Source organism: Magallana gigas, chromosome 1 (assembly GCF_963853765.1).
Source record: "Magallana gigas chromosome 1, xbMagGiga1.1, whole genome shotgun sequence".
NCBI lineage: Eukaryota > Metazoa > Mollusca > Bivalvia > Ostreida > Ostreidae > Magallana > Magallana gigas.
Genome location: NC_088853.1, coordinates 47,752,027 through 47,770,172, shown reverse-complemented (window position 1 = coordinate 47,770,172; position 18,146 = coordinate 47,752,027). Strand labels below are relative to the sequence as shown.

Below are 18,146 nucleotides of genomic sequence, written 5' to 3'. Positions count from 1 at the left end.
TGTCTCTTCCTTAGCATTTCTTGGGTGACCGATCCAAATTATGTGTTGAAATGTTTTCAGAAAACTTCTATTTTGTTTGCAATACATCAAAGCAAAATGAAATTCATGATCCACATTTGAAGCAATTTGATAATTCATCCCCAAAAAACCTACCCCAAGTAAAAATTTCAATATATTTGACACAAAAATCCATGTTTAATAATGCACTGAAAAGTGAAACACTTCAACACACTTGGAAAGGTTAACAATGATAGAGAACCTCAAATCTTGTTAATGTGCAGTTAATTAATTAATAAATTAATTGATTCAATTTCCAAATATGGTATATTGAGCTACAATGAAAATTCTTGAGCAAAGGAAAAATCATGATGTCATGAATGAAATATATATAGGAAAGGCAGAAATGGAGATCAATCGATTTGGATAGCACTGTAAACCTCTCTCTCTCTCTCTCTCTCTCTCTCTCTCTCTCTCTCTCTCTCTCTCTCTCTCTCTCTCTCTCACAAGCAAGATTTGAATTCTCTTGAAATTAAAATACTCCAAAAATATTCATGCTAAATCTTTAAAATATAACTTCTAAAAAATTTTCAAAACTACTCAGAGTCAATTTCAGAGCATTCATTTTTGCAAGACATTTTTCCTCCAGATAAAGTTAAAGTTTACAGTGTCCAGTAGTATAACCCACTGGATCCCACCCTCCACGAGCGGGGGGCGTAAGTCTGGTACCTGTTGGAATTTTCGTAATTTCGAATTTTGAGATCGTCTGGCTCTATGCCCCGGTCCCTCAGGTGATAGGTCTTGACAGGGACAGGTGGTGGCTCTTTTTTCACCCTGGGTGGCGCCCCGTCCTGCTGCAGTGGGGCATGATGGGGTGGTGCGGAGGATGCGGGGGGCTGATTGACTGAGGGTGAAATGACTGGGGATGGTAGAGACTGTTTGCGGGTGGGAGGGTGCTCATCTTTTCTGTTAAAAAAATCATGCTGCTGGTTTGGTTTCTTTTTTTCAATCTCAGTATAGTGAGAACACCATAAAAGTGAAGAGATAGACAATGACAGTTTAATGACTCTCACTCTATTCATTATTTTCACAGTAAGGCCTATAAAAAGAAATTGTGTGTTTAAGGTAACACTGATGAAAAAATTAGGTTTGGTAGAGAGGGATTTTTTTTTATTTTATCATATTTTTTTCTGCATGAATCCTAAGAATGTTTCTTTGTGTCATATTTAAAAGCGCATTTTTTAATAGAAATAATATAAAATTCACAATCGGATAAAAACAGACATCTAAAAATGGTGGGGTCGAGGCATTTTTGTACGTTAGGTCGGGTTACCCTAAACACACAACTTTTTTTTTTTTGGCCTAATTTAAGAATTCAATGGAATGGCATTGTCAGAAAACTTTTGCATTGATTTTTTTTTAAAAGTTGAAGTAGAAACATATTATCAAAGTTTGTCTTGCCAATATGAACCACTTTTATGGTGTCAATGAATGGACATGAAAGCTGATGACAAGCTCACTCTATATTCTATATCCTAGAAAAATTCTGTAAAAACAACAACAATCCTCATGCTGTTTTGTAACTTGATGAATATAAATTTTATCCCCCCCCCCTTTCAAAAAAATTTGTACATAAATGTAACACTTTTTGGTGACAAAATGTAGCAAAAGCTCTGCATTTGACTTCCCCCTTTCCATTTTCCATTTCCAGAAAATTTCACCGCTGGATTTGGTGACCTACAGATCCGGTTTACAGTGATTTCATCAATATTCGTTGAATACCAATTTTTCGTGGATTTCGTTGTTAAGTTGATCCAAGAAATTTAATGTTCATTGAAAAGCAATTTCTATTAACATTTTGTATTGATGGGGTCATTGTCCATGAATTTACGTATCCTTGAAACTGTGATTTTCACTTTATCCACGAAAATTGATACCCTTGAATATTATAGTAAAGCCAATAATATCATGATATGTCAAATCTGAATAGTGATTTCTGAATATAGACATGGTATATCCTCTTGTTAATTATATATATGTATATGTAAACAATGTATTATCAATGATTTAAAATGATGAACAAAATATCAAATATCAATTTACAATTCATGAACACAAAAGCCTATTCCAAATATTATTGTTTTTTGTCTGCTCATTTATGGCAAGCATCTCACTTTATGTTCAAGCATGACATTTATTTATCTTCAAGGAACGAAAAGAAAAGTCAGCTGATTAATTCTGTAAGTTGTCAATGGCTGAAACATCTAGAACACTATCAAAACAGCTATAAGCATCAAAAAATCTCTAGCCATAATATATACAAATCAACATCAGTTATTTAACTACTTTTTTATACAATACATGTAATTATTTCCATTCATATTTAGTTAAGTCTAATTTAAATTTGTGATATCTTATTCTTGCTTGTTTTTGTTGTTGGTTTGGAAGTTTCCAAGAGTTTACTCAAGTTAAGAAAATTAATATTATTTAGAAATGTTACAAATCCACACTTGAATATATTTTTAATGCAAACCAAACCACATGATGCCAGAGTGCATGTGAACAGATCAAACATGAAATTGTCATCAATTAAAAGGCTAATTCGTTCCGAGAGCAACTTATTGATAACTTATTGATAACTTCTGAAACATTTAACATGTACTCAAGAACTACGCATATTCCAAATTCTGTTTTAGACTTCTGATTTCAAAAATATCTGCAGAACTCTCTATTAGTTGATAAAAATAAAATCATATCCTAGAAATGTCAATAAAGAATGGATTTTTTTTTTATCACTTCAGTCTTTGAAAATTGTTTTAAATTAATTTATCAAACAATACAAAAATAAGAGTGAATGCAGCAGACGACGGCGTACTTACCTATAGCGAGCGGAGAGATCCGAGAGTTTTGATTTATCTATGTTGGCAGTGTTGACGGGGTTAGCCGTGCTCCGCGTGAAGCGGTAGGGGTCATGACCTATTGACCTCTCTCCTTTTGCTGCCACTGCGAGGCTCCCAAACTTCTCCCGTAGTTTGGAGTCATCGTGACGATTGACCGGATTTGAGGTGTAACGGGAGTACGAATCACTGCTGTAGCTAGAGGCATTTTCCTGGAATGGCTGCCAAAGAAATAAAAAGTTGACCAAACTGCAAATCAATGATATAAATAATATGTACACACAAAATAAATACAAAACCTGATTTTTAAAAAAATAAGCATCAAATGACTCAAAAAGAAAATTATCATTGATTTTCCCAGTATGTGAGAATACAACCTTGTCAAGGACTCAAATAAAACAATTTATCATGCATCTTCCGTGTGTTTCTTAAAGCATGTTGAGGACTGGGATTAATCATTTTCTATGCATTTGTATCCACCTACCTGTGAATGATGCGGTGGATGAGGGGGTTGACCTTGACCCGGGTCGTGAGTTTGGTGGGGCTGGGGTGGTGGCAGTGACGCAGTGGATGGACGATTATGATTGACGTGACGACCCAGATCTGGTTCTGAGCGATGATATTCGGGATTAAATTTCTGAGGCCCCCGGTCATCATATGCTGGGTTGTACCACTGGCCTACAATCAACAACACACATATAATCTCTGCAAAAGTTGCTTCAAAAGATGAATTTGATGTTTCACGAATTCTACATCAATTTAATCAACTGCAAATTGTTATGAAATCTTACCATCTTCTGGAATTTTGCTGCGTAGGCGCTCGTGGTGAGTGATTGTGGCGTATGGTTCTATGGAGCGTGTGTGTGGAAACTGGCCATGAGGAAGGCTCTCAGAGGCGTAGTACGACGGATAGTACCTGTCCTCTGATTGGCGATCAACTGCAAGAGTTCATGAATATTCATTACAACAATGACATCAAATAAACATAAAAAATGAACTTTTTTAACCAATCAAACTGTGTTTTACATTCAAAAATAAATTTTGTTCAAGCCAATCAGATAAAGAGTTACAACAAGGTATAGACAAAATAAGCCTACTACTATATGATAAGAATTCACTTACAATCCACATATCTACGGTCGTCCATCAGCTTCCTGTTCGGGGAGCCAGGCTGTAAGGAAAAGATCCACATTTTAATACACAACAGACAACACTGTGACAATTCAGGGATGCATTTTACACATAACTTACTAGTACATAGATTATAGCAATGTCAAAAACTGATGTAAATTACAGTAGATTTTTGCAATTCAATATGTGGTTGAAATTGACAGTGGAACAGATTACACAAGAGTTGATTAATACTGTATTTTTTGTTTATAAAACTGGCTGTGTGATATGCTGTGACAGATTTGCTAGATATGCATAAAATATATGGAATAAATCATCGGCTTTGTGAGCTTTGGTGTTTGCTAGGCGTGCTAACATGGTTCAGAATGGTATTACCGTAATCCGGTGAATATAATACGCACTTTTTTCCAAGCATTTTTAACGTGAGAAAGGGGTGCGTATTATACATCCCTATAGGATTTGGACATATTTTTTCCCTAGCAGAAGCACGGAGTATCATACTACCGTATTACCTATGCTGTTCACAGACAGGACCGATACTCCGCTATTCATCGTAACATTACTTAATTATCACATTTATATTATTATTTAACCCTTAGGAAATCATTGTTATAGCATGTAATTAAAGAAAATGTATACTTAAAGTCTGTTAATAAATAAACTGTTTCAAAATGGCCTTTAAAAATTAATTTGAACTGCCTATTCTTTATCTCCGTGTACGCCGCCATTACAGCTGTTATTAATAGAATGCGGGCTTGGATGGCCATGTGTTATTTGTAACTGATCTTTGAAAACAGCTTACACATCTTTAACCATTTTCATGTAATGCTAATTGATTTATTGCAAATAATTATGATTATAAATAATTCTATAACCTATTTCGTTAATTGAAGCCATTGTTGTGCTCCCCCTCCTCTAACACTTGACACCTTGGGTATCTCAGACACTCCCCGTAGGCTATGTGTACTATACACAACACAACTATTTGTGCACATGTTTTAATATGTTCCAGGCCTCTAATTGATCACTTTGATCGGAGTCATTTAAGAATTTAATTAGGTCCGTTATCTCTACAGTATGCCTGTACACGGCCCGTTTTTCACTACACAGGGGTTGTAATGACTAAACAATTATATCACGCTTGTTAAAAGTAGTTGATTTTATTTACGGTAGAATATTTAATACTAGGCCTATTTAAAACATTGATCATGAATTAAAGATATTACCGCGATGTATTAGTTACAATAAATCCGTATCTAAAAACATATTGGGTTTTTCTTATTTCCGGTAGCGTATTCCCGCGATGAAGTTGAGCGTGCATACAAAGTATAACTGCTTTGTTGATACTCAGGAATACCGTTTGGTCAATCTTTTTGATGCGTATTATACATCCCAACAAGCTTTTTTTCACCATTTTCAGGCCCAAAGTGGGGGGTGCGTATTGTACACTACTGCGTATTATATTCATCGGATTACGGTATTGTTGCAAGATTTCTGATTAAAACTTTCAGTTATACTTAATGTACATGTTGATGTACTGTCATCATGACAGGTCTTTTGCAAATAGGATGGAGATGAGTAAGTGTTATACAAAACCCAAAACACCTATTGGCCAGTAAAACCCTGTCTTTCAATTCAAATTTTGATATTCAAATTTTCTTATATATATTTAAATTTCCTTTTCAAAACAATGCCAAACAACCATGACTTCCTTCCTAACAAAGCATGTAAGAACAGACAGCCCTAACGGCCCACTCACGGATCTGTGGTAGCTGGGGGGTGCTGGATAGGGGGGGATACCAGGGACGCGGTCAGTGGTGTTAATACTGGGGTCTGAAGACGACCGCACCAGCCTCTTCTTGTGCTTGGGGGAAGTGTCAAAGTCGTCTGGGTGAGTTTTGGGGGTGTTGCCCGGCTCTGTGTCCTGGGCTGGGGAGTAGCTGGCCCGGCTGCCCATGGGGAACAGGAAGTCGTCGTTTACATTGTCCTCGGGCTTGTGCTCGGACATCCAGATCTGCTGTTCCTGCTGGAGGTGTATCATCTCCTGGAGCCGCGAGTACCACACCTCCGTGTTGTTGTGGCTGATGGTGGCTGTAAACACAGGAATCAAAGTACTGAAATGCTTGTACATTCCACATACTTCTATATACAGTTGTATTTTCATTCGTTAATTCATACAAGACCTATAAGTAACAGTTTCAGTTCCTTACCAGTGAATAGATGAGGATAGAGCTTCTCCAGCTTCTGGCTCTGTTCAAACAGCTTCTTGTGGTTCTTGGTCGAGCCCTTGGCAAACTTGGCCCGGCAGTCTTTGACGATGTTCTTGTTCTCTGCTTTCAGAAAGACGACGATGGGGTAATACTGCGCGTAGTTCAGCTTGTCCACATTGTGGGGCGTAACATCAAGCAGGCAGTGCTTCCTCTGTGGGAAAGAGAAAGAAGAATGCTTAAATGGGATTACTTTTTAAATTCAAATATAGATATTCCAGTGCATGGCACAATGGAATTTTATTAAAATCTTGGCTCTGATTTTATAATGTTATCTCTGACCACTTATTTTCTAGCAAAGTTCATTAAGATATATATGTATATTGACGCTCGAAGGCATGATTACTTCCAGAAAATGCAATGCATCTTAGTGAAACAATGTAAAGGAACACATTAATTGATGCTACTTCAAAAAAAAAATTATACAAAGAAAGAGTGTGTGTGTTATGTTAGATATTCGTTGGATCTCAGAGAGAGAGAGAGGAGAGAGAGAGAGAGAGAGAGAGAGAGAGAGAGAGAGAGAGAAAATATGACAGACAGAAGTGGCTGATGTTTTACCTTATTGATAATTTCTTTGATTGCACCAAGTCGAATTATTCCGGATTTCCTCTGATCATTTCCACCCTGGCTGCTTGCATCAGTCTCTGAAAAAACATGAATCAATTGAAAAATACAAAACTATGGAATTACATGTACGTTGAACATGCTTTTCAATTTTATCCCAAAATCCATGACAAATGTAGTATACTTACGTGGGGATTCAAATTTATCTGGGAAATCTTGAAGGAGTTTTTCTCTGGCCACGTCGGCCAGTGCACCAAATATGACTACAGGTCTGACAAACCCAGCTGTCACAACAAAGAAAATTTGGGTTAAATAATGAATATTCATATCAAACTCTGTTCAACATCTACAAGAGTATCATCAAATGCTTTCTAGCACAGTGCAAGTGAATCACCTCCTGCACTACAAATCGTTATAAAAATCATTATAAACCATTTTTTTATAAACACCATTACAAACCATCTTTTTATTATCTTTTTTATCAATTCACACTGTTGAGTTAATAAAGTGTTAAGCAGGTAGAGAATGATGTCCCATTTACTTACTATCTCTCAGAGTCACTCTCTCATAGGCAGGAAATTTCGTGGTCAGATTTGCTGTAAAAGAAAAAAAGTTTGGATTAACAGATCAATAAGACAAAAGTGAATCAAAGTAAAGATTATAAAGCAGGTGACATCACATAAAAATACATTGTACATATTGGGATACCAAGAATGCGCATATATCTGTTTCTTAACACACACCCCCCCCCCTTTTTTTTTAAAATCTCGTTGACTGTACAAGTAATATCCAAACTTCCTATACTGTCTTAAATTTTTACTATAAGAGGATTTCATTACAATTTAAATTGATATTATATGCCAATAATATAAATTAATTAATAATAAAAGACTGAAAGGCAAATACTGTAAAAATAACTGTTTGGAATTGTATTATTTGCAATGTTTTGAATTTTTGAATGCTGTAAGATTAGTGCTAAGCTACTGGAGTTGAAGATTTAACATTCAAATTTAAATGAATAACTCCACATTAACAGTGATTTGTGGATAGAAAAAAAATATACTATGTTACTAAAACAATTTCTCTAAAGTTTATTACATGGACTAAAATTGAAATAATTACATGGTTAAAAATATTACATTTATAACACATTCAAATTTTAATGTTAATTTTATTCAAATTATGTCATTTAAGTACTAAAATAAAATTTGGTATACTGGAAAAAGAATATTGCTAATGTGTATTGAAAGACGAAGGTATTGGTATACATAGAGAAAAATATACAAATTTGGAAAAATAATATGAATACTGACTTCTTTGAATCAAACCTTTTAAGCGAAAATCTTATTTCAGCATAAAATCTTAAAAACACATGTGTACAAAGAAAGATCTCCATCAAGAAATGATGAAAACATGAAGAAAAATAATGAATCATCATTCAAGTTCCGCCAAGGCAAAGATGGAAGCAGTAAGCTAGTGAACAGGGCAACGTTTCTTCCCTCTGCAACATTCACTGAAATATTGTTCATTCGAATTTTGCATTTCTCCTAACTTTTGTTTAATGAATTGAAAATCTCTGAGAATTTTAGAACGAAGACTTTCATTTGTTGTTTGAGATGCACGTGCATGATAATAACACACATAGAAAAACAATTCTTAAAACACAGGGGGAAATAAGCTATTTTGTTTAACTTCATTGCAATTTTTAAAACTCACAATCCATCGTAAAAGAGAATGCATTCCAAAAATTCAGCTACGTGCAAAATCTCAAAAGAGCTATCCTTTAGGTGCTAAATTATTCTAAATTACAAAACACATTTTCATAATTTTGCAACAAAGGTCTGCAGTTTTCAAAAGCAAGTAAGATCATAAGGCAATGTGCATCTAAAAACAATTTGTACATTTCACAGCTATTTCCGATACATTATAATTATCAATCAATGTTAAAATTGCTAACTGATGTGAACATTACAAAAAATTAATATGAATAGTACTACCACTGAAAGTGAACACTATTATATTAACAAATAATGCAATATCATAAAAAGAATTCATTCTACTGACAGCTACAGATCATACAGGAAAAAATAAAAGGGGGAAAAATAAGCGTGTGGAATACGTAAATATACACAGTTCTGGCACACTTACCGCCATTTTCAGCTATGAAAAACCAAACAGAATTTTGCCATATAAAAACTTCTAAGCAATAACTTCCCACAAATAACACAATTACATCAATATTCATATGTACCCCCAATGTATAAGCCATTGCAGAGGATTGTCAGATTTAATAACAACTAATATAACCGTAAGGATCAAGATGACCTTGAAATTGAATGACCTTCATGTTGACTGGTCATATACCTTTAACCTTAATTTCAAAGGTCACCAAGTGTAGTCTCCTTTCTTGTATACTTCAAAATTAGAAGAAAAATTTAAGTTGCAGAAAGAAGTACAGAAATACCTAAAGCTGAAAATTATTTTGGAAAAGTTTTTAAAGTTAGAAAGGAGAAAACATTCTCTCATTTTTCAGGCCATTAGCATTTCCCTATTGAAACATATTTATTTAGTTAGAAATGGAGATACTTTTAGCAATAACATGCTGTAAAATATTGAATTTTTTTCCTTTTCATACAAGTATTATATTATCTATGGTTCTATAAGAGTGTACTATTTTAAATTTGTTAACCTGTACACAAATCCGATGCTTTCACAACAAACAAAATCTTTCCCAAAAAGCTACACCACAGAACAACCATATTTTTTCTTTAGAAAATAATTAATAAATCATTCACCTTAGCTCTTAATTAATTTAAAAACTAAAATTAAAATGTACAGGCAATCTTACAGAATATGACATCCTCCCAATGGTCCTTTCCCAGGGACTTGCTTCGTCTCGCCGCTTTTCGTTTGAAAAGGAGGCTGCGACTTTTGGTGGGCGTGTTCTCTTTCTCCGCCTCTGTATGGGTTGTCGATAAAAATATTTGCTCCGCACTAAAAAAAAAGATGAGAAAATACATACAAATATGGTTTAAATTTGCTGCAAAACCGCACTAAACGTAAGTTGATCTACCAATCTACCACCCCTCCCCCAAACCACATCTGACCCCCACCCACCTGTTTCTGTTAGGGATAAAGCCTTTCTGGGTCTCCTGGTTGTTGCGGCCGATACGCATGGCCAGCCATGACCCCACGACCCCGCGGAACAGCGTGTCCTTGATGTGGAAGATATCTCCGATTGTAAACGACAGCTCACCCATATCCTTGGCCTGGTACTCAAAATGGGTCCTACAAGATATATCACATATTGATATACAAGATCTGTGCTACCCTTAAAACAATAACTCTCTCATCTTTTGACTGCCATAACATAGTTAATAAAGAAAATAAATGTATATTTATTAGAATTTTTACATTTGAATGACAAAATATTCCAATACAACCCTCCTCTCCCCTTTAATTTCATTAAAATTTTATTATAAATAATTGCTATGTCAAATATCAGCAGTTACCTCCCATTTAAATGGATTTTCTTTGAAATTTCCCCTATGTTTTGTGGATCTACAAGTGTTACCTGATAAAGAAGCTGTCTCCTGCTTCATGACTTGAAATTATTCTGTCATATTCTGAAAGCAACCAAAGAAACACAGCATGAATATATTTTGACTATACTCCCTTGTGATTACACAACAAAAATGCTCCTCAATGAAATTTCCACCAATCTTTTCATAATTTTAAGATTAGATCTTTCAAGAGAAGACTTGTGTTAGTTTCCATTTACTCCCAACCCACCACACAAAGACAAACAAGAGGCCCATGGGCCACATCGCTCACCTGAGGAACAATAGGTATGATAAAATCAGCTTAATGGAGTCATAATACAAACTATCTGGACAATGTACAAAATACATGTAGATCCTGTATAAATAAAATCCATTTTCCCCTGGATATTCTTATGTTTATAATCATTAGTCCCTTTTCTAACAAGATGATTTTATAGTCTTATCATATGTTGAGTATTGCAGTTCTCAAAATGATCCTTAACAATAGTTTATATATTAGATATCAAACTATGAACCTTCTCGGGAGGCCAAAGAATTGTCCTGGGGCCAAAGTCTTAACAATTATAAAGAAACATCTGGCTGATTAGTTTCTGAGAAGATTTTTAAAGATTTACCCTATATATTCCTTTGTTAAATTTTGACCCCCCCCCATTGTGGCCCCACCCTACCCCTGGGGATCATGATTTTCACAACCATGAATCTACACTACCTGAGGATGCTTTCACACACGTTTCAGCTTTCCTGGCTGATTAGTTTCTGAGAAGAAGATTTTTAAAGATTTACTCTGTTTATTCCTATCTAAAACATCGACCTCCCATTGTGGCCCAAACCTACCCCCAGGGTTATGATTTTCACAAATTTGAATCTACACTACCTGAGGATGCTTCCACACAAGTTTCAGCTTTCCTGGCTAATTAGTTTCTGAGAAGAAAATTTTTAAAGATTTACTCTATTTAATCATATGTTAAACTTCGACCCCCCATTGTGGCCCCATTCTACCCCCAGGGGTTATTATTTTCACAACTTTGAATCAACACTACCTGAGGATGCTTCCAAAGAAGTTTCAGCATTGCCGGCTGATTAGTTTCTGAGAAGAAGATTTTTAAAGATTTACTCTATATATTCCTATGTTTAACTTTGATCCCCCATTGTGGCCCCACCCTTCCCCCGGGGGTCATGATTTTCACAACTATGAATTTACACTACCTGAGGATGCATCCACAAAAGTGTCAGCTTTCCTGGCTGATTAGTTTCTAAGAAGAAGATTTTTAAAGATTTACTCTATATATTCCTATTTTAAACTTCAATCCCCCATTGTGGCCCCACCCTACCCCCGGGGGCCATGATTTTCACAACTATGAATCTACACTACCTGAGGATGCTTTCACACAAGTTTCAGCTTTCCTGGCTGATCAGTTTCTGAGAAGAAGATTTTTAAAGATTTACTCTATATATTCCTATGTTAAACTTCGATCCCCCATTGTGGCCTCACCGTACCCCGGGGGTCATGATTTTCACAACTTTGAATCTACACTACCTGAGGATCCTTCCACACAAGTGTCAGCTTTCCTGGCCGATTAGTTTCTGAGAAGAAGATTTTTAAAGATTTATTCTATATATTCCTATGTAAAACTTCGATCCTTCATTGTGGCCCAACCCTACCTCCGGGGAACATGATTTTCACAAATTTGTATCTACATTACCTGATGATGCTTTCACACAAGTTTCAGCTTTCCTGGCTGATTAGTTTCTGAGGAGAAGATTTTTAAAGATTTACTCTATATATTCATTTGTTAAACTTCGACCCCCCATTGTGGCCCCACCCTCAGGTGAGCTAAAAAGGTTAAGTTTACAATACAATAAGTTGTTAAAGTTGGTTTCTGGAAGAACAGACTTTGAAAATTTTCTTAATAAATATTGACAAATATTTTACTTTTTTAAGCTTTAGATTTTAAGATCTGTGTACAAACATAGAATTGTGAGCAAATCGCTGTATCTTGCTTATAATTCGAAGCTTAACACTCAAATATGGTTAGTAAATAGAAATTGTAAACAATTAAACACAAGAAACATGCACTACATGTATAACAAATAAAGAACACAATTTATTTTTTCAAAATGAATCATATATATATACATGTATATACCTACATATTTCCGTCAGCGATATCAAACTCTATTTAAACTGAATAAACTCGAAAAAATGCCGAGCATCTCAACAAAACCTATTGCATTAATCTACATGTACCATTACGCAAAAGATAATGCCGAATTACCGATAGAATGAATTGTATTTCAGTACCCGTCCCCTACATCCGATTTTGCTTAATTTGCGCAGGTAAACAGTTAACTGTTTGATTTACCGAAGTCTCTGTTTGATTTGATACGTAAAAATCACGAAATACAGACGATAGTTTCCAGGTTACAAAGCATAATGAGAACGAAACGAAAATCAGAACAAGCTAACACCAACGTCATGTGTGAAAACTGTCAACGCATTGAAATATTTAGCCTCAATTTACTTCACAAAATCGGCACCAATATATTTTGTATGTTTCAAAATTTCCCTTCATACGCGAACTGTTGCACAACAAGCAAATTCATCATAGTCAGATCGACCCTTTTTCGTATAATGTCATGGCTGCTTTAAACAAAGAACCTCGTTTTAGAAGTATGGAATCATTTTACCGGATGCCGAACCCGAAGCTATTAAACTGATTGAAACACGCATTTCCTTTATTATTATTTTCGTAATAACTCAGATTTGAAACAAAATTTCCACTTAATTTTTGCAATTTATATTTTCCTTCCCATAAGGATAATTTATGCTAAACTATGTTGAATTTGCCTCGGTAGTTCTTGAGAACAAGATTTTTAAAAATGCACCCCCCTTTTTCTACAGTTTCAAGGTTTTCTCCGCTTTGAATACAGATCAAACTTTTATTTCTGCAATTTATATTCGCCCTCCCATAAGGATGATTTGTGCCAAATTTGGTTGAAATTGGATAAGCGGTTTTAGAGAAGAAGTTCAAAATGTAAAAAGTTTACAGACGGACAGACGGACGGACAGACGGACGACGGACAAAATGTGATCAGAATAGCTCACTTGAGCTTTCAGCTCAGGTGAGCTAAAAAAAGAGTGTTTTTGCACTGACCTTCCCTCTTGTACTGAACGACCATGGACACACGCCCCTCAAGACTGGTTAAGTAGGTCACAGCATCCTCTCTGGTCATGCCTGGGATCTCCACATCATTGGCCTACAACATCAATCTTGGTTTAATACAACTTAATACTTAAACTTGCCCTAGCCACAGAAAAACTCAAAAAGTTCAATGTACTTTAGATTCACTTAAACTCTGAGCCTTTTACTTCAAAAACTCTCTCTTTCTCTCTTGCATACTTTCATAACAAAATCTTTCACATTTTAAGCACTTTATTACAGTATTTTCAGAACTTCAATCACAACAATATATCTGGTGACTGACCTTCAATATTTGGTCCCCCTCGGTGAGCCCCACAGCTTCTGCACCACTTCCTGGTTGCACTGAGGCTATAAATATTCCAGTGGCATTTCCTCCGGCCAGCCTCAGTCCCAGACCAAACTCAGGCTCCTTCTCAAAATACACAAAGCGGGGGTCTAGCCTGCAAATCATAGAAACCTATTATAAAGTCTCTTATAATATCTTATATGTTTTAAAGGTAAAAGTAGTCAATCTGAAACACATGAATTTATGCCGGTTCCTTCCTTCGTCTAAAAGTACTTACACTATGTCTTTCCTCTTTCCAACATACCTTCTGAAAAAGATGTACAAAATAAATGATTAAGCCTTCTATAATACTTCTTTATCATATCTCTTTTACTATGCTAGGACATTTACAACCTCTATGCTAGGACATTTACTACCTCCTTGGTATATTTTTTTTTTAAGAGAGTTCCAGTTAGTGCAAAAGTGTTATTGTTCCATGTCAGGACATTGAGTACCTCTGTGGTATGTATCTTTTGCAGGGTTCAAGTTTATATGACAGCCAAGTCACTCTGTACTAAGTAAGAACATTCGCAGTCTTCCTGGCATGTATTCGTTTGTGTCTGTATTATGCTTGGACATTAACTACCTCCTTGGCATGTGCCTTTAGGAGAGTTCCACTTGTACAAAAGAGCTGTCTAAACTATGCCAAGACATTTACTACGTGGCATGTATTATTTAGAGAGTTCCAGAATGAATGACAAAGAAGTCATAAGCATTTATACCAACTTCCTTGGTATGCATATGTAAGAATTATTGTTGTACAAGCATGACATATTGTAAACCAATAACAATAAGGTACAGGTTCTGTTCACCGGCAATGTTTTGGCAGAAAACAGCATTTTCTAGCTCATGTTCATTGCTAAATATCATGCATATATGTAAACAAATACAGTTAGAATACTTCCAGAGGAATTCTACATGGACTTGTAGGAAAATTTATGTCATCCAGATATTGTACAGCTTAATTAAATAAAAGTACAGTACCAGTAAATCACAAAATACAGTGTTGTATATCCAAGTGTATATCAGTCTGCATTAACTTACTCATCATGCCTTCTCTGTCCGTGGGGGTCCATCCTGCCGTGGTCACTCAAATAGCCGTCCCCCAGGGGTGAATGTGGGGGGTGGGGGGACCGAGGACTGCGGGGGGAGTAGAAGTCGTCCGGCCTCAGGAGCTCCTTCCCTGGGCTGGGGGGTCTGGGAGGGGCATCTATAGGGAACAGATAAAGAGATGTGTATTCTTTGCTTTCGTGTAAAACTGATAGTTGTGAAGAAAAACAGTGTCATTTTTTTAACCAGTTAACACTAAATAACATGTAAAATAATTCCAGATCTTAATGATGCATCAGTATAAGTTCTCCTCATTGAATTTACTGTAGACGAGCATAAATGTCTTATTAGCAATAGGCAGGATGCAAATTTTTGAAATATAACAATTTCTACTAAATACTGTGAAGAAAATATTATCAATACTGTTATGCATCATGACCTTTGACACTGACCTGTTTCATCAGGAAGTGGGGGCCGGGGAGGGGCCTCGTGGTCATAGATGTACCTCCCGTCGTACCGGGCGTGCTCAGAGTTGGGGTATGACCCTGGGGGGATTTCCTGGTAGTTGTGGTGCCCCTTGTAGATCTCCTCCTCCGGACTTGAGAGAGAGGGTCTGTATATGTTGACGTTGTCAATGTCCGATCGCTTGTTCTGTAGGGTTCCTTGTAAAGTGCCATAGCCTAATGAATATTCTGTGGGGTGAAAAAGAAAAGGGATTCCTCCTCTTGTTACGAATGCCTTAAAAAGGGGCACTGCTATAAGGGCCATTATTACCATGATTCTCTTAATTTGATGTAAGAAAACATCAGCTTCTTCCTTACAAAGTTAAATTTTTTCAATACAAATTATGGTGATAAGGGCGTGCATATTTTCCCTGAAAATGTATAACACATATAGTTAAACATGTATACCCTTCACAAAAGTTGAGAATGTTCAAGGTTATACTAGAAGGAAGAGGAGGAATAAAAGAAAGAGAGAAAAAAAGGATATAGCAGAAAGTTTATTCCCTCACCCATCCATCCCCCGCCTCCCCAAAAAAAATTTGTAATTTGGTAAAACTTTAACATTAGCAAAGAAATCTAAAGTCAAACACACATACCCAATTTAATTTACTTCCAGTGTTATTTGCTTTTTCTATAAAGAACAGTGACCGCTAAGTTAGACAACTCTTACCATCGTCCTGAGCTTTGTTGGCTGGTCCCCGGTCCTCGTACCGAGTCTTCGCGATGAACAGTTGCAGCTTGTCTTTGGTCTTCTCTATCAGTTTCTTGGCGTCAACCAGAGACAGGTTCTCTATAGCTGTACTGTTTATCTGTAAATCAAGGAACTAGGTCAGTGAAGGACTCAACCTAAAGAACTTTCTTCAAGGCTATACAAGTCTTACATGTACCAGAATCAAGATCACAACAAAAGATTTCTGGCTAAGACGGCATATTCAACTTTTCTGCCATTTTTTTTATTCCTTCTAAAATCCCCATGGAAGAAGATTTGCATTGGCTTACAAGGAAATATTAGGCTGGTGTATAAATCAAGCACTTGCCTTTAGCACTACATCTCCCTCTTTTAGTCCGCCATCTTGGGCTGCTATACTGTTTCCAGTGATTTCTTTGATGAAATACTTGCATCCCAGAACCACTCCGAAATCTATGGGTAAAAAAGACAAAACATTGAGACTGAATCAGAATACATTATCTTGGAAAACTTGACAAAAGATAGAACTCTAATCAAGTTTTCCAAAATAACTGATTTTAAACAAGATAAACGTTATAAAGAAAAGTCAAATCCGAAAACCACAGGTCTGAAGATAAACTTATCAGATAAACTGTTCATGAATTAAGGAGGCTGGATGGTCAACAACTTAACCTCCAGATCTACCTAAACTTTGAGACATGATTTGTTTTGCTATTAATTTATAAAGAAAAATCCATATATTTTTATCTTTTAAATTTGGGTATTTCCCTATATTTCTATATATAGAGCTCTTCGTCTAAGGCCAAAAAAAAAATATTCCTGTTTCCTGTCACTTGACCAAAAAAATTAGGGTAGGTAGGTAGGAAAAATTTTTTATTTTTAAAAAATATTTTATTTTTAAAAACTTGGAGCATCCCATACCAAAATAAAGTACAGAAAAAGTATCGGAAAAAAGTACAAAAAATGTAGGAAAAAAGTATACTTTTTTCAACTAAATTTGGAACTATGCAAATGGTCGTTCCAAATTAAGTCAAAAAAAGTATACTTTTTTTGTACTAAAAGTATACTTTAAATCTTTGGCACAAAATAATAAAACAACAAAGTATACTTTATAGACTTTTTATTCTTCATCAAAGTACATTTAAAGTATTTGATAAGTATAAAAAAGTATTTTCACATTAAAAAAAGTACAAATATGTATCAAGTACAAAAAAAGTACTCTCACTAAAAGTACAAAAATGTGCTTAGTATTTTTTTGTACTTTTTTTGTACTTGGTATATTTTTGTACTTTTAACAAGAGTACTTTTATTGTACTTGAGACATTTTTGTACTTTTTACATAACATACAAAGAGAAAGTACAATTAAAGTACAAAGTACAAAAAAAGTACCCACTAAAAAGAATGTAAGAGTATACGAATAAAGTACTAAAATGAACATAGAAAAAGTACAAAAATGTACAAAGTATGAAAAAAGTACTCATTAAAAAGTATAAAAATGTACAAAGAAAAAGTATTTAATAAGTATTGATAAGGAATTTTAAATATTAAAAAGATATGGAAAAAGTAGTTTAAAAGTATGAAATAATTACCAAAAAAGGACACAAAAAGTATGTTAAAAGCATAGTTTGACAAAAATGAATTTCCTGGGTTTTTTTGTTAATTAAAAAATGTATATTATTGTACAACCTTAAAATTAAATATAATGAATCATTAATTGTAGAAACACAATATTACATTGTCATAATCAATCATCTTAACATAATAAATAAATAAGTTATGCATGCGAAATCTAGAATCTGAATATTATCATAAATTAACATGCTTCTATTAACAAACTCTAAAAGACTATAGTTGCTACATGTATTTAACAGTCAAAGTTACTATTGAAAGGTGTATTGCAAACCTTCCTAATGAATTATCACATATTCACTGTAGCAAGACAATATCTGATTGTCAT

At 35.1% G+C, this 18,146-nt stretch overlaps 1 protein-coding gene across 16 annotated transcripts in view; it reads right to left on the bottom strand.

Annotated features, from left to right (window-relative positions):
• Positions 1–18,146, bottom strand: part of LOC105334159 (tight junction protein ZO-1) — an 89,817-nt gene that overhangs the window by 22,436 nt on the left and 49,235 nt on the right. For 13 of the 16 annotated variants that reach the window (XM_066069117.1, XM_066069142.1, XM_066069141.1 and 10 more), the window contains 20 exons: positions 16,538–16,641; positions 16,171–16,309; positions 15,450–15,689; positions 14,992–15,157; positions 14,186–14,215; positions 13,906–14,062; positions 13,575–13,677; positions 10,431–10,482; positions 9,974–10,144; positions 9,705–9,850; positions 7,402–7,452; positions 7,045–7,140; positions 6,851–6,936; positions 6,236–6,446; positions 5,785–6,116; positions 4,017–4,065; positions 3,686–3,832; positions 3,379–3,572; positions 2,877–3,115; positions 727–963 (listed from right to left, as the gene is read on the bottom strand). In XM_066069117.1, coding sequence (XP_065925189.1) covers positions 727–963; positions 2,877–3,115; positions 3,379–3,572; positions 3,686–3,832; positions 4,017–4,065; positions 5,785–6,116; positions 6,236–6,446; positions 6,851–6,936; positions 7,045–7,140; positions 7,402–7,452; positions 9,705–9,850; positions 9,974–10,144; positions 10,431–10,482; positions 13,575–13,677; positions 13,906–14,062; positions 14,186–14,215; positions 14,992–15,157; positions 15,450–15,689; positions 16,171–16,309; positions 16,538–16,641 — 2,950 coding nt within the window. The remainder of the gene's footprint in view (positions 1–726; positions 964–2,876; positions 3,116–3,378; positions 3,573–3,685; positions 3,833–4,016; positions 4,066–5,784; positions 6,117–6,235; positions 6,447–6,850; positions 6,937–7,044; positions 7,141–7,401; positions 7,453–9,704; positions 9,851–9,973; positions 10,145–10,430; positions 10,483–13,574; positions 13,678–13,905; positions 14,063–14,185; positions 14,216–14,991; positions 15,158–15,449; positions 15,690–16,170; positions 16,310–16,537; positions 16,642–18,146) is intronic. The other 3 variants (XM_066069149.1, XM_066069155.1, XM_066069124.1) reach the window with 2 other exon arrangements.